General features: G+C 52.0%; 1 protein-coding gene across 4 annotated transcripts in view; it reads left to right on the top strand.

The window, feature by feature from the left end:
- Window positions 1–2676: 2676 nt before the first annotated feature.
- The window catches only part of BCL11B (BCL11 transcription factor B), a 90802-nt gene continuing 78550 nt past the window's right edge, over window positions 2677–14928 (top strand). For all 4 annotated transcript variants that reach the window (XM_061182887.1, XM_061182885.1, XM_061182886.1 and 1 more), the window contains exon 1: window positions 2677–2734. In XM_061182887.1, coding sequence (XP_061038870.1) covers window positions 2677–2734 — 58 coding nt within the window. The remainder of the gene's footprint in view (window positions 2735–14928) is intronic.

Raw genomic sequence — 14928 nt, 5'->3', positions numbered from 1 at the left:
TGCCGCCCGGTCCGCAGAGCTGCATGCTAGGGCACATTTTATTGTTATTATTTTTTAGGGGTGGGGGTGGCTTGGGCTGGGAGGTCTTTCTGTCCTCGCTAATGGGCGCTGCGCTCTGTTAAGTTGTCGGTGCAGTCGCCCGACCCACGACCTTGGGGGCGAACGCCCCCACCCCCGTGTCCTCCCCCGAGGAAAAGGCCCTGAGGGAGGCGGCGCGCCCGGAGGCGTCACGGCCCAGCCTTTCGCTCCGGTGAGGCCGCCAGGGCCCGGCCTGGGGGCGGGGTGGGGTGGGTGCAGCTGGGCTCGCCCGCGAAGCCCAGTCCTGAGCCAGGCCCGGACCCGCCCTCGCCGCCTCCCGGCCCAGACCCGAGAAGCCCTGGGAAGGGTGAGGGGGCCGGCCGCGTGGCGCGCCCAGCCGGGAGGGCAAGTCGCGAAATAGATGAAGTTGGCTGCGGCCTGGGGAGGGACGAGAAGGTTGGAGGTGCGGGGGGTGGGGTGGAGGTCCACGCGGGCTGCGGCCTGGCCTTGTCCCCGGGCCACGGACAGGCGCCCACAACTCCTCTTGTCCTCGCCGGCTGCAGATCAAACGGCTGACAAGGCAGCTGTGTCCTTCCCAGTCTGACGGGCGATTTCCAGTCCTGCCCTGGGCGGAGGAGCCCTGGGGGAGGGGGGCGTTACTTCCAGGCTGCAGTAATTGTCAGGGGGTGGGAGGGAACTGGGGGACCTGAGGGAGTCACCCACACGAGTGGGTCCAGAGATCCGGCCACACCTACTTCTGGGTCAGCAGGTACGAGAACCTCTCCCACGTGGAGCAGCCCTGCCCCTCACCCCCACGCTTCCCACAGATCTCGACGTTGGGGCCGGGGTGTCCGGGTACACCCCAAGGAGTTAATGGGATGAGGCGGAGGGAGCGCACAGATTCGGGTGAACATTCCTTCCGGAATGCGACTCAGGCAAGGTCTCACGTTTCCCCTCCCCCAAATGTGCTCTTCATTCTCTCCTCTTAGCATCTTTTATTTTGTCCGCTTCGCTCTCGCCGAGTTTGGAATATCAGGATTTACATGGAGGCACTTTTTGGAAGTTTAACCCCGACCCCTCAATAAAACAAAAGTGAAAACAACCAAGCTACTTTTCGAGGGAGATGAAGCAATTGACCATCTGCCCCCAGTCCCCGTGTCGACCCCAACCCTCTTTCACAACCATCCCCACGCCCCCCCCCAAAGAGCTTTCGGATGAGTGGGTGGGGACTTGCGTTGATTCAACTTACTTCCACGCACAGCGCACTCCGCCCCTCTTCTCTCGGGGTCCAGCTCCCTGGAGGGGAGGAGGGATGGAGGATTTTCTTTTATTTAAAAATATCCTGCCCAGCGTCCTCCCCCCCCCCGCCCCACCGGGCGTTTTGCGCTGGCAGTGTACGGGGAGGAGAGGAGCGCACTAAAACGCTGCACGTGTGGCCGGCCTGGACTGCGGGTGTGCGCACGGGTGAATGTGTGTGAGTGTGTGTGTGTCCGCGCGCGCGCGCGCGAGTGTGTGTGTGTGTGTGTGCTTTCTTGTTCTCTTACAGGGTACAATGTTAAAAAGCCACCGCTAGTCGCCCCCAGTGCTCCGACTCTCTGGGTCTTTTTGTCTCTAGTGCAGATTAAACGTCACGTCCGCACTTGAACTTGAATTTTATCCCATTGTACAGAGGCAGCCCCAGCCATAGAGAGACCGAGAGCTCCCAGAGAACCCGGACTCCGCCATCTTCACGTTGCAATCTATAGCTCCCAGTCCGCGCCCGCACCGACCCAGGCGCACTGGGCGAGCCGCCCCTCAGCCCAGCTCCCCTCGGGCCCGCGGCGCCGGGGGAGCGCTGGGGAGCGCTCGCGGGGACCCGGCAGCCTCTCTGGCCGGCGCCAGCCTGCCAGGTGAACTGGGAAGGAGCCGCTCCTGGAGTCCCCCCAGAGCCTCGGAAGGGTCAGTCTCCGAGAAAAAACAGGCAGCCCGCAGAAAACCCAGAAACAACCGAACCGGGGCAGTTTTACATTGCTTTGGGTTTTTGGAGGGGGCGGGGTGAGGGGGTACGAGACAAGTCCCCAAGTTTTCTTTGCTTTTTTTTCTTTTCTTTTTCTTCTATTTTTTATTTGTTTGCATTTTTTTTTTTCCTTTTCCCCCCTCCTGGTAGAAGTGCGCTTTCCACCTACCAGACCCTGAAAGAAAGTGTCAGGAGCCGGTGCAAAATCCGGTTTAAGTTCAAGAAGACATTTGCAAGTCCAGGAGGCCAAGCAGTTTGAAGAAGTGTAAGCAATTTTTTTTTCCTTGAAAAGAATATATTTTTGAAGAAACCAGCCAGTCCGCGGCAAGCAAGAGCAGATTTTTTTTTTTTTTGCCTTTCTCCTATTTTAGATCGAGAGGTTTTTCTTTTTCCTTCTCTTTTTCTTTTTTTGCAAACAAAACAAAAAACAGCATAGAAGAAAGCGCAAAATAAAGAAGAAGAAGAGGAGGAAGAGAGGGCAAGAGGGGAAGGAAAAAAAAAAAAACCAAAACACCAACCCGGGCAGAGGAGGAGGCGCGGCGGCGGCGGCGGCAGCGGCGGCAGCGGCGCGGCGCGGCGGCAGCGGCGGCGGCTCGGACCCCTCCCCCGACTCCCCCCATCGGTGCAGCTCTCCGGGCGATGCCAGAATAGATGCCGGGGCAATGTCCCGCCGCAAACAGGGCAACCCGCAGCACTTGTCCCAGAGGGAGCTCATCACCCGTAAGTGTCTGCGGCGTGCGCGCGAGGGGCCGGAGGATGGGGCTCCGGGCGCCCGGGGCTGGGGACACCGAGCCAGGCGCAGCCGGGCCGGGCGCCGGGGAGGCCCGCGGGCTCGCAGAGGCAGCGGCGTCGGCCCAGAGCATGGTAGGGGGCGGGGGGCCTTGGGAAAGTTTCTTTGCAGCCCGGAGAGTCCGGGCTCTGCGCAGTCAGACGCGCCTCGGGCTCGGGGGCCTGCGGAGCGGGCTCCGGGCCGGGGAGGGGGCGCGCGGGCTGGAAGAGGTGTGTGTGTGCGCGCGGATCCCGGCTGGACTCTCGCCCCTCCGAGCGGCGTGTGTGGCGGCGGCGGCGCTGGTGGCGGGGTTTGGAGAGGAGGGGGAGGGGGCTGGGGGAGCGGAGGGGGAGGGGGGAGCCGGGAAGTGGGGAAAAGTTGGCTAGCGCGTGGGTCCGCGCTGACGGCGCGGGCGGAGGAGAGCGGGGTGCGCTCGGGCCTGGGGGAGATGCGGGGCGAGGGGCGGCCGCCGGCTCCGAGTCCCCCAGGCGCTGCACCCGGCCGGCCAGGGCGCCGGCCACGCCGGTCCTAGGATTCCGCAGCCGCCTTTCTCTCCCCTCCTCTTGCTATTTGCAAAAGAATCCAGCTGCGTGGCTGTTTGCCGGGCTCCTGCACCCCAACCCCCATTTCCCCACCTCCGTCTGTCTCCTGGGATGATCTTGTCTTCTTTCCCCCACTCGAAAAAAAGGTGGGGGCGTCGGGGGCTGGTGAAAAATCCCCGCCACGGGGGAAAAAAAAAGCGTTGTTAGCTAGGAGTGGGAAGAGAGGGATGTGCTTGTAAAATAGTGGGGGGGGGGGGAGAAAGAAAAAAAGAAAAAAGGAAAGAGATCTATCAATCTCTCACCCATCTTCCTATCTCGGATCTTTCATCTCCCCTATCTAAATAAACAAGGCAGGTCGCAGTGGAAATCCACCGGCTGAAATCGTGTGGATTTCAAGCAAGTGGCGGGGCGGGCAAAGTCAGGCAGCGGGGCAGAGACGCAGCAGCTTCCAGCGCCCCAGTCGGGTTTGTTTAGCAAAGGGAAGAAGCGTGCGGGAGCGGGCCAGGTACGGGGTTTGCAGGGGAGCTCGCCCGGCTGCCTGCACGCTTGCACCCGGAAGGTCGGCTCGCAGCACTCCCCGCCCGCCGCAGCCCGCGGGGCCGCTGCTCCGCGGCGCGCAAACCTTTCCCCGCGGTCCTTTCTCTCGCGGTGCCTGGGTCGCCTTTGCTTTTTTTTTTTTTTTTTAAACTGCAATAGAAATAAAACGTCCTCTGGGTGCCATCGAAACAGCGGGCAGGTTGTGTTCCTGCAATCCTTGGAGCACCTCGTCAGGCTGGGGCCGGGCTGCCGGCGCGGAGCTGGAGAGGGCTGCGCGCCCAGCCGCCGCCGAGGACTGGCTGCGGGGCGGCCGAGAGCCGAATATTTATGTTATATTTTAAAAAATTTAAATAAATAAATAAATATATAAAGGGGTTCTCCCCTCCCCTGAAAACCCAGCATAGGAGCCATCTGCTTGGAGCATTTGCTGCTGCCATCTCTTCTTTGTTACAGCAGATACATTAGTAAGAATTTGTGGATTTATTATTATTTTGGGGGGAAGGGAAAAGATATTAAAGTGGGCTTGCTTTGGGAGAGGGATACCTTTCTGGAGGGAGGGAAGAGGACTTCTATTTTTCATCATTGTAACATCAAAGAAGACTCGCTGGTTGCATTTAAAACAAAATGTTTTGCAACCATATTTGAGCCTGGTTTGATCAAGGTCCTCATCGCCAGTTGACATTTCGTCCTTTACCAATCCTTTAGCAATCGCTTATTCTACCCCCCTCCCCCGTTTAGATGGTGGAGTGGCTGTTAGAATGTCTGTACTTGCAGACGCCTAATTTCTCCAGGAGGCAATTTGCCCCACAGAGCCTCTGTATATTGCAAGGGTTGTTTTTGAGGAGGGGGAAGTTTGGGGAGGGGGGTCCGGGAAGGGGGAGTTGTCTGGGGTGCATTGCCAAGCTGGCAGCAGCGAAGGAGCCAGGAGTGTTTGCAGTTGTGTGTAAAGGGGGAAAGAAGCAGGTAGGTTCGCTTTGCTTTTGCTCTCTCCTCTCTGGTGTTCCTGCGACCTCAGGAGCAAGCCCTGGCCAGGAGGACTGGCGGCAGCTGGGCATGGGGGGTGAGGGGTGCCTAGTGCAACATCCTTCCATCCTTCATTTGTTTCACGGCTGTATCAGTCTTGCTCAGAGCAGTGCTGGGGAAAGCCGGCTGACACCGGAGCAGTGGCAGGGAAGGAGAGGTGGGGAGAAGGAGACCAGGGGCCAAAGGATATCCCACCTGCCTTTCTGGGGTGCACGGAGCCCAGGGCATATGCAGGGGTTTAAGCAGGGAGAGTGGTCCAACCAGTTTTCAGACAAGGCTATTTATTATCCAAAAGCAGCTGGCTTTTCTGTCTGTCCTATGTCACCCGGGAGGTGGGAGTGCAGGCAGGGGAAAGGCAAGAATTGGATGCAGTTTAGGCTGTAGGGCCTGTGTGAGTGTGCCTCTCCACAATGATGCAGGAGTCGTGGGTCTCGGGTGCTCTGGAGCCCTGGCCAGCAAAATGGGTGCTGTCACAGCCCCGATCCGGGGTCCACATTTTAGATTTTAAATCTGAAAGAAACAGCCTAAAACGTGGTGCATCTTCAGTTGGGTGGCAGCCCGCCGGCCTCAGGTTCTTTAGAGATGATGCAACTTAGGATAACTGATGGTTTGAGAAACAGAAGAGCACACAAACAGCATCGATCATCTTGCAGGGGGGTTGGCAAGTGGGAGAAGGGCTCCATAATGAGCTAGTTAAATTTACAGACAGGGCCAGTGAGAAGAGGGGTGAGGTAGAAAAGAGAGAGTGGGAGACAGCTGGGGATGAAGACTTAGGCTTCTGGTTTGTTTCAAAATGTTTGACCCAGATGGATATGGCTTTTAAAACCGGAGGACAGACAGAGCTTTCAATAAAAACAAACACAAAACAACACAGTGACAGCAGTGGAAAGGGGAGGATGAGGAGCAGTGACTGACCAGGCAGAGGGAAGGGCCGTGAGCCCGCTGGGCCAGGCCGGGTGAGTGGGGAGGCAAATGAACCCCAGGCCGTGCAGGAGCTCTGAGGCTTCCCGAAGGAAATAAGAAGGCCAGGGTAGATCACACAGCACCAGCGAAGGTGATTTTTTCAACAACCCACCAACAGGTTTCCTTGGAAGATTAGTAATTTTCCGTATGAATTCACGATTTTGCAGAACAACTAGAGACCCAAGATTTGACGCGGAAGTTAGGCTGTGTTAATTCCATGGTTGCCTTTTAAATTAGGTTTTGCTGTGGCTGTGTGTTTTGAAGGCCGCTGTGCTTACAATTATCTTAACTCCCCAGGGTAGAGTATATCTCCAGGTGTCCACATATCTTTCAAAATTGGGCCTCTGATAAATTACATAAGACCTGGGTCCCTCTTTTTTTTTGGTAGTTGGTGGGGGGAGTGAAGTTTGTCTCCCTTCTGCATAGAAGGGAACCCCATATCATTAGAAGTGTGATACAAGTCAGCTGCTCTGATTCTAAGGGAGAATAGAAATGTGTTCATCCAAGGTGTTATGCCAGGCGGATTTTATTCATTTGTAATTCACACCTGAGAGAAAATAGCCATGAGCATATTTTAACAACCCATAATATTTTTAAAGGGTAGTCTTTCCCTCCCTGAAAATTATGTACGGGGGCATATTTCCTTTTTTTGAGGGTGGGAGGTGGCTCTCTGTCTGTGCTTTGGCCTTGGCGATTTTTGTCTGGCCTTCAAAATATTTCATAACAGAAAACGAGTCATTTCTCAAGTGCTGGAGTGAATGCAGTTGCTTTGGTGAAGGCGGCCTTAGGAACATGGAGGGAGGCTGAGTCAGATGGTGGGGTGTGATGCTTTGCTGACCACTGTGTAGGGCTAGATGGGTCTTATTGACCAAAGGGAAGGCCGATTTTGGGTGCACCGGACAGTAATTAGCATCTGTCTCAGGTGAGATGGAAGCAGGCAAAGCAATCGATCAGTTTCCCACTGTAGAGGGCACCGGTTTCTAGCGCCTTATCAGAATCGAGCTCTTGGCACTGTCTTTGGGCTTAGAACACGGCTTGCACCCGCCTTCTCTTTTTCCTTTTCATCTCCTTTCTCCGATCGCTTTGCATTCTCTGTTGCTTGTTGTGATAAAATACTTTCCAAAATAAACTTTCAGTTGAATTGGCTTTTAGTTGATGGCAAGGCTGCAACGCCCAGCGGCGTCTGGCGCTTCTTGGCAGCTAGGGGGAGCTCGGTGCCCGTGTCATGCGTGGAGCCGTCGCTGCGAGGGGCCGGGACCCGGCTTCCATCAGCCGCGAAAGCAGTTTACGTTGCTGCAAAATGTCCTAAGTGTGAAGTTGTAATATTGATTTTCCTGCAGAGAGTCGAGCAGGACAAAATGAGAATATAAGTTTGAGAAATCTATTTTCAAGCCATCGGCATTGATTTACAAGCCCTCACTAGGCAGATGGGGGCAATTTTCTTTTTTTTAAAATTTTTTTAAAAAAAATCCAGTTACAATTGTTAGCTTTGAACGGGCGTGTTTCCTCCGGTTAGTCTGTGGTCTTGACTTTCTGAATTGCATTAGGTCGTTGAGGCATGCCTGATGGGGTGAGGGGGGTCTGGGAAGAGTGAACCTCGTTTTGTCCATTCCTGTGTTGCATGTCACAGACCTGGGGATCTGCCACTGCTCTGGGGAGTCATGCGTCTAAAACAGCTTGATGAGTGGAAATCCTTTCAGCTCAGATTTTATAACACTTGGATTCTCAATTCCATTTATTAGGTAATGTTCCCACTGTACTGAAGGAAATAGCACCATTCCCCAAAGAGATAAAATGCCAACTCAAATAGTGTGTAAAACTTTGTTTGGAAGCAGTATGTGCTTGCTAGACCCAGCGTTGCTAATACCTTTCACCCCAAACGGTGCCCTTAATGAGATGATTTCTCCCCTAACCGTGTAATTTCGTGCTGGAGAATATGTGTGCTTTTTGATCACGGAATTTGTGGATCTATAATGTCTTCTTCTCCAAGTTCAAGAAATCTGCAGACAGCACAGTTAACCCAGAGTCTTCTGCTTGAGTTCAGTATATGGGCAGAAGAGGTTACGTGGCGACAGGAAAGGAGTGCTTTATTCTAACCTGGAAGAGAAATAAATTAGGTCAGACAAAAGCCTAGCGCTGTCATCAGCCAGAGCAAGAGCCTTCACTCTCCAGTACAGAGGGCCAGCAATTTATCTGATGATTTCTCTACTTCATTTAATGTTTGAATCGAGCCTGCTGTAAGCATATTGTGGCAGCGAGCTCATTTGACAACTCAGAGATGAGGCTTCACTGTCACCTCGAAGCCTTGGGCTGGGGCAGTTGCCTCTGGCCTGCAGAAAACCGTTCAAAAAATTCATTTCAGAAATCCCCAATCCTTTGCCTTGGAACTTGGGGGAGTTTCACAAGCTGTAACTAAACATAGACTACAGATACCACAATGTGTGAAGAAAAATATTATATGGGGGAGGGTAAAGATGGGGTCCTTGACCTTTGGGGACTATCTCCTGCATCTCCTATGGCTTAAGGAAGGACCTTCTGGCTGTCCAGATAGGTCCTACCTTTAGCTGAAACTCTCCAGGGACTTTGGACTAAGTTTAATGCTGTTGTCACATCTGGGAGGACAAGGGAAAGTAAATGCTCCTTGGGGACCATGCCCACGGTCAAGTTGTTGATGCCGGCCAAGCATCTGCAGGTGGTGTTAGCTGCGGGCCCACTGGTGTATTTTTTTCATGAGGAGAGGGCACATCAGAAGACCAGGGGTGAATGTCTGTGTCACCCGGCTGCTCTAAGAGTGGCTTTGTCACTTCCCAGCTCTCTTTATTTACTCACACGATTGGGCCTGGGGGCCTGTGTGTCCTGTTCCCCACCCCCTGCTCCCCATCCCACAAATCTTCCTTCCTTCCCAGAGAGCCAAACCTCAGTGAGATCTACCCGAGCTGTCGTCCCCTCCCCAAGAAAAGCCGTTTGTTGACCGCCTCCCTGGAGCAGTAGTTTTCCCTAGGCGTGTATAAAAAGTGCCGAGAGCAGGCTATTTGGAGACACATGAAAGCAGAGGGATACACTTCATGTGTCTTCTGCACGAGCCTGTGAGTGGGGTGAGGGGAACAGCATCGTTTTTACTGGCAAAAGTGACACCAGATCGTGCTTTGATTAATGGTGCTACATTCACGGGGACTCTCGTCCGGCATTTTGACATATGCAAGTCTTTTGTGTAGTTGCTGAAATTCAAGAAATTCATTCTTTATTTCTTTTTCCGAGGCAGCTGATAATCTGCTTGGGTGTTGAATCAGCCAGCCTGAGCTCTGGTACTATAATGAAATCCCAGACCACACAAAATTAGGTAACTTCAAAGTAAAAAAAAAAAAAAAATCCTCTGTTTTACACAACTTTTTTATGACCCCCTTCAACTGAACTGCTGAAATGCAAATACACTTGAGAATGTTCTAACAACTTCTGCGCTAAAACAACACACAAAAATGACTCAAGAAAGGTGAATGCCAATGCTACTGTGATGAACATGTACCTCAGAAATGGATGCCCTGCTAAGAATTAAAAAAGGGTTGGAGGATCATGTTTAAATTTCTACCTTGGAAACGAGATGCTGAAAGCAGTTTCCACTCTTGCTATTTTGCTGTCAGCCTCAGAGAATCTCCTCCAGTTAAGGGCTTGTAGTTCAGCGTCCTGTATGGACGGTCCTTCTTTTCTTCTGTTTAGCACCTTTGAAAAAGCACAGCGTTAAATAAAACAAATATCTTCGTTGGGCCCCCAAGAATGCTTTTATATCGCATCGTTATGAGCTCTGTTGTGTCTCTGAAGATTTAAGGCGTTTGCAATTTTATGGAATCTTCTGAATGTGTTTAGAAGTATTTCTGTACCTTTCCTTTTTTTTTTTTTTTCTTTAAAGAACTATTTTATTTCTTAAAACATAGGTCACTCCATTCTTTGGTATCACGGACTTGACTTTTTTCTTAGTAACCTTTTAGTAGTGGACGGGCTCTGTGAATACACCTGAATGCTGCTTTCCTTAATGGGCTCTTTTTCCTGCTTTTGAATGTGTGAGACCCAGCCTCCGGAGCTCAGTTTTGGGGGATCTGGAGAGGTGGATGCAGTGGGGGAGGGGGGAGAGGTTGGACTGAGCCCATGGAGCAAGTTAGGGTGTGTTTCAGCGAGCTGATTTTAACATGCTCAAGTATTCTGAAACCAGGCAGGCGGCATGGAGGACAATGTGTGTATGTATATGGGGGTGCTCCTTACACCCGCAGAACTTCCCACCTGGAGTCTACTTCCTGCACCCCAAACCTCTCCTGGGATCAGGAATCCCCGCCTTCCTGAAATGCAGGCCAAGCCCCGGCCTTCCCCATGATGGGCCCAGTCAGCCAGACCCTGGGTCATTTTCACGGGAAGGGAAATCCACGTTACAGATGAGGTTGTGCCCTGGCATCCTTCTCTCTGCCCAGATGTCAGAAATCTTGAACATTTCATTCTGAGGCATGTGCTGTGTCTGGCATGGAGCAGACGGGGCCTTGTGGGGTGGTGGCCGGCCCTGGTGTGTGCCCGTCCCTGCAGCTGATTTGAGGGAGCTGGGGAGGTGGCCTTTGAGGGTCTCAAGGAGGCTCGGGGTCTGGGTGACACCTGGAACAGGCTGGAGTCCTCAGCCCTTCTCCCTGGAGGGCAGGTGGTCCGGGAAGAGAGAGCTCATCTCTCGGTGGAACCTGTCTCCGACCAGCCTGGCTGCACTCTCCCCGGGTCCTTGCTTGGAGGCGGGAGTTTGGTGGGCAGACGGGGGGCAGGGACCCGGCTGCGTCCTGACCCTCCGTGGCCCCTCGAGGAACGTCCTCGGAACACGTGCCTGGCTCGGCTGAGGCTCCCCGCTTATCTGCGACTCCTCTGCCGGGCACTGCGCGATTCCCTCTGTGCGGAGAACTTCATAAATGTCTTGTCGAGCCTTTAAGCGTCATCTAGTCATAGATTATTTTCTCCACCAAGAATTGATTCCTTCCCTCTCCCATCCACCCCTCCCCCCGCCACACACGGTTGTTATTTTCTCTTGGAGCCAATAAATTAAACATTGATGGAAGCTCAGAAAGTGTTGCGCTCTGTCGAGTGCGCGTTTTAGTGGCGTTTAGGTGTCGCCTGGGGTCTCGGCCCCTCCCTGAATGTTCGCGGGGAGGAGCGTGAAAAGATCCTTTTGCAGATTACTGGTGAGCACGGGCTGGCTGGCAAAGGCTCTGTCTTCGTAGGAAGCAGGTGTAACGTCTCCAGTCAGAGGCAGGGCTCCGGCGGGCGGATGGATGCTCAACATTTCTTGTAAACACTCGTGCAAATAGGATGGCGGCTGTGACATTGGTGGCACAAGATTTTGAGAGCCTGGCACCCCTCCTCCCCACATCCTTCCCCTATCCACCCCCCCCCCATCACTGAATCGATAATTCTATGTAGGATTCTCCTGGTCTGTGGCTTAGCCATTAAGGATAGTGATTTGGATTTGAATCAGTGCAGGGGTAAGGGGACACGGGCCTGTGCGCTGTGTGTGCAGCAGGGCACACACGCTGTGCTCTGGGGACAGCAGGAGGCCGGCCCCTTGGCTGGAATTCCCCGAAGGGCAGGTGCCGGGGCAGTTGTTAGAGGAGACCCAGGATGGGCGGGGCCCTTGGAGCCCAGCGTGTGTGTAGGGCAGTCCCTGACCAGGTAAGGCCCGCTAAGCCTTTGCAGCTGCCGGGGGCCTGTGGGCTGCTTGGCCGGGCCGGTGTTAATGATGTCTTTCCATCTGTCCTCTGCCCAAATTCCTTCCCAGCCAAGCATGGGGGAGCGAGTCTTAGGACCAAGCGCTTCCCCATCCACTTAACAACAACGTCCATTATTATCTGCGAACCCTGATTTCACTGCTTCTGAATGCATTTATCAGCTGGGAGGAGGCCTCGCCTTGTGAATTAAATGTGGTTTTGTTGTAAAGGAAAATTACAACAAATGTGTAAGTGTGTGTGTGTAAATACACGTTTGTCCATGTGCTTTCGGACGTCACATTTCAGAACCCACCCCAATCTGATACCTGACGTTTAAACAGGTCGTCTGCTGCATTCATTCATTTTTCCTCCTAATGAGTCAAACATTTTAGCGATCCCTCTACTTTATTCAGCTCGTACTAGTGAGGGCAGCAGTGTTTTCCAGGGCTGCCTGACACTCGGGGAGCTTTGCATGAAAGCAGAAATCCTCTCAGGGGAAAAGACCTCATCTTTGCCTTCTTTTTTTGAAGAAGTTTGCTGGACAGGGCAGCCTGAGGGGCTGGTTTTGTAGGGTCTGGGAATTTGAAAGGCTGTTTCGTTTGTATGTGGTTTTTCACTTTCCTGGTGCTTTCTCGTCTCAGGGTGCCTGTCACAGCAGAGGCCCGGTTCTCTGAGGCTGTGTGGGCTCCATCCAGGTGCCCACAGGTCAGAGGAAGGAAGGTTCTGGGGTGGGGGCCAGGCCCGTCTCACTTTGCCCTCCTCTGAGCTTGGGCAAGTGGTTCTTTCTCCTTTTATTTCTTCTGTGAGGGACAGGGTTCTAAGAAGGGACACACACACAGACACACACACGCACACACATGCACCCCACACGCCCAGCTCGGTATCCGCCTGCCAGCGGAAGTGAAACCACAGCCCATCTTTGGGGGTGTCTCCGAAGGCCTTGAACATGAGATTCAGCAAGCTGTCTTGGTCCACCTGCTCTGGCCTAGAAATTTGACAGTTTTGGGGTTCGGGGTGACGTCGCTGCCTTCCTGGGAAGTGCCTCCTGCAGAGTCAAAGCCCAGAGCTCCACGTGCCAGGGGCTGGGCAGAGGGAACCCCATTCTTGGAGTTGGGTGAAAACCCCTGTCATCCTAAGGAGTTTTACTTTCAACACTGCAAGTTGGGGCGGGGGAAGGGGATTTTTTTGTGTTTCTTTTTCTCCTGCACGCCCTTGGAGGAGGCAGTGAGCTGGACCCGGGGTCTGGAGATCCGAGTTCAGAGCCGTCTGCGGGATGGGACGCCAGCAGCGCCTGGCTGCTCAGGCTGGTTGGCTGGAGGGAGAAATTAGACCTGCAGCCCAGTGAACGGCTTCGGATATTTTCAAACTCAATTACTGGGGCTCACAAGGGCTTGCTGCATGAGGAAAGTGAAAAGGCAGAGGCCGCCAAATAAAGGAAAGAATACCAGATGTTACCAAAACAACAAAACCAAAAAAAAAAGGAGAAAAAGGAAAAATTACTGGTACAGAGTCCTTAGCAAAAGATGGAGGGGTGAGGGAGGGATACTTATGAACAGGTGACCTTTGCTTATTTTAAAATTAGTCTGTGTTTCTTTTAAAGGAGAAAAGAAATTTGAAATTATGTAGCTTAAAACCTCCCAACAGAGAGGAGATATTCATGCTTCTTCCCAAAACTCCCACCGGGAGTACGGATGGACGGACTCGGCTGAAAAAGTTAATGAAAAGCAAAACCAAGCAAAACCAAAACAAGGAAACCAAAGATGAAATTAGATGGCAGAAAACACCTCCCCGTCCTCAGAAAGGATGATCAAGCTGGGATTTGGATGGATGAGCTCTGGTCTTTGTTTATTTTTTATCAAATGCCCTTATGGATGCAGCCGGCTGCCAGGCCCGCTCAGGAGGGCCCGGGTACCTCTGCAGAACTCACCCCTGTTTCATTTGAATTCTCAATTTCATTTTGTCCTTTTTTTTTTTTTTTTTTGCATTTTAGCACATTTCCTTTGTGCCTCTCTTTCTCTCTCTTTTTAACAAAACAATATTTTGACATCCTCCCCCCCATTTATTAGAGTTCCTTCTCTAGTAATGGCCTACAATACATCCTTATATTTCTAAAGAACTGTTTTCACAGCCCTCTCCTTTGGCTCTGAAATTATGTATATGTAATTGGTAATTAAAGGTGCGAGCTTTTCAATATAAACAGTATTGCTCAATGTTAGATCATTAAAGGGAAAAGAGGCACCGAATAATTACCTCTTACATTCTGGCAAACCGTTCACAAACCGTTCTGGAACCCAGCCCCCCCTAGAACCACTGTTCGGCGTGTGAGGGTTGTGATTACATTTTAACCATAGCAAAGCGTCTTTTCATAAAATAAATTGGTAAATTAATTATGTAGCATTGTCTTCCAACTCTTTTTAAAATAAACTCCGATTTCTTTTTAAAGTGTAATTAAGGGTTTCTGGGGCTGCCTTTGTGCACACTGTTTCTCTTACCTTATAGGTTCTTTTTGTTAAAGGTATGCAGACGAGAGATTTCCGATTTCCTCATCTGCGGGGTGTTTTTGTGCGGTCACATTTCCAGTGCGTTTCTACGTGTAATTCATCGAGGGTTCTGTCTGCTTTTCTGTAAGCACAGGCGGGATCTCACATTGTCACTTCCCTTCTCAGCAATACCTGTGCACTGACCCGTGCATGCCTAGTTCATACATGTTACATGTGCCGTCTATTCGGTCTTACACATGGACTCTCACAGGCCCTGAAGAAGCTTGTGTTCAGAAAATGCAGAACAGTGATTTATATGTAGGATGGAAGATGCCACAGAATTTTTTCCTTAAATTATCTGTTCTTTGGCTCTGGCCCGTCAATAACTTCACTGCCACGGAATGTGTTTTCCCCCATTCCATTTCTTCCCTCTGTTCTTCTGTGGTTTTCATTATCCTTTCCTAAATACCGTACAACTTAAAATGTACCTGCCTCCTCGGGTTTCAGACCTCTGGCTGCCCTCTTGCTTCTCTGAAGACCCTGCCGCTTGTGCTATCTACAGGACGACTGACATTTGCTCTCGAAAAATTCCACCCCGAATGTGCTCAGACCCCGAGGAAGGCTGCAACCTCACCGTCTGCTTCCCTTATTTATGACAGTTTCGGCTGCCGTGTCTCCCAGTTTTCCCTGAGGGGGTTGCTGCTTTTTGAGGCATTTATTAGCTTCAAAATATTTGGGTCCCGTGCCCCCTACAAAAAAGAATGAAAGGAGATATATCGGCTGCTAAAGAAATATGAAAATGTACAGCCCGTTGAAAGTGTGGTTTGTCATCTGCCAAGAAATGCTTTTGTAGTCTGAAGAATTATTTTTTTTTTCT

This window comes from Eubalaena glacialis, chromosome 2 (assembly GCF_028564815.1).
Source record: "Eubalaena glacialis isolate mEubGla1 chromosome 2, mEubGla1.1.hap2.+ XY, whole genome shotgun sequence".
Lineage (NCBI taxonomy): Eukaryota > Metazoa > Chordata > Mammalia > Artiodactyla > Balaenidae > Eubalaena > Eubalaena glacialis.
This window is presented reverse-complemented; position numbering and strand designations above follow the sequence as displayed.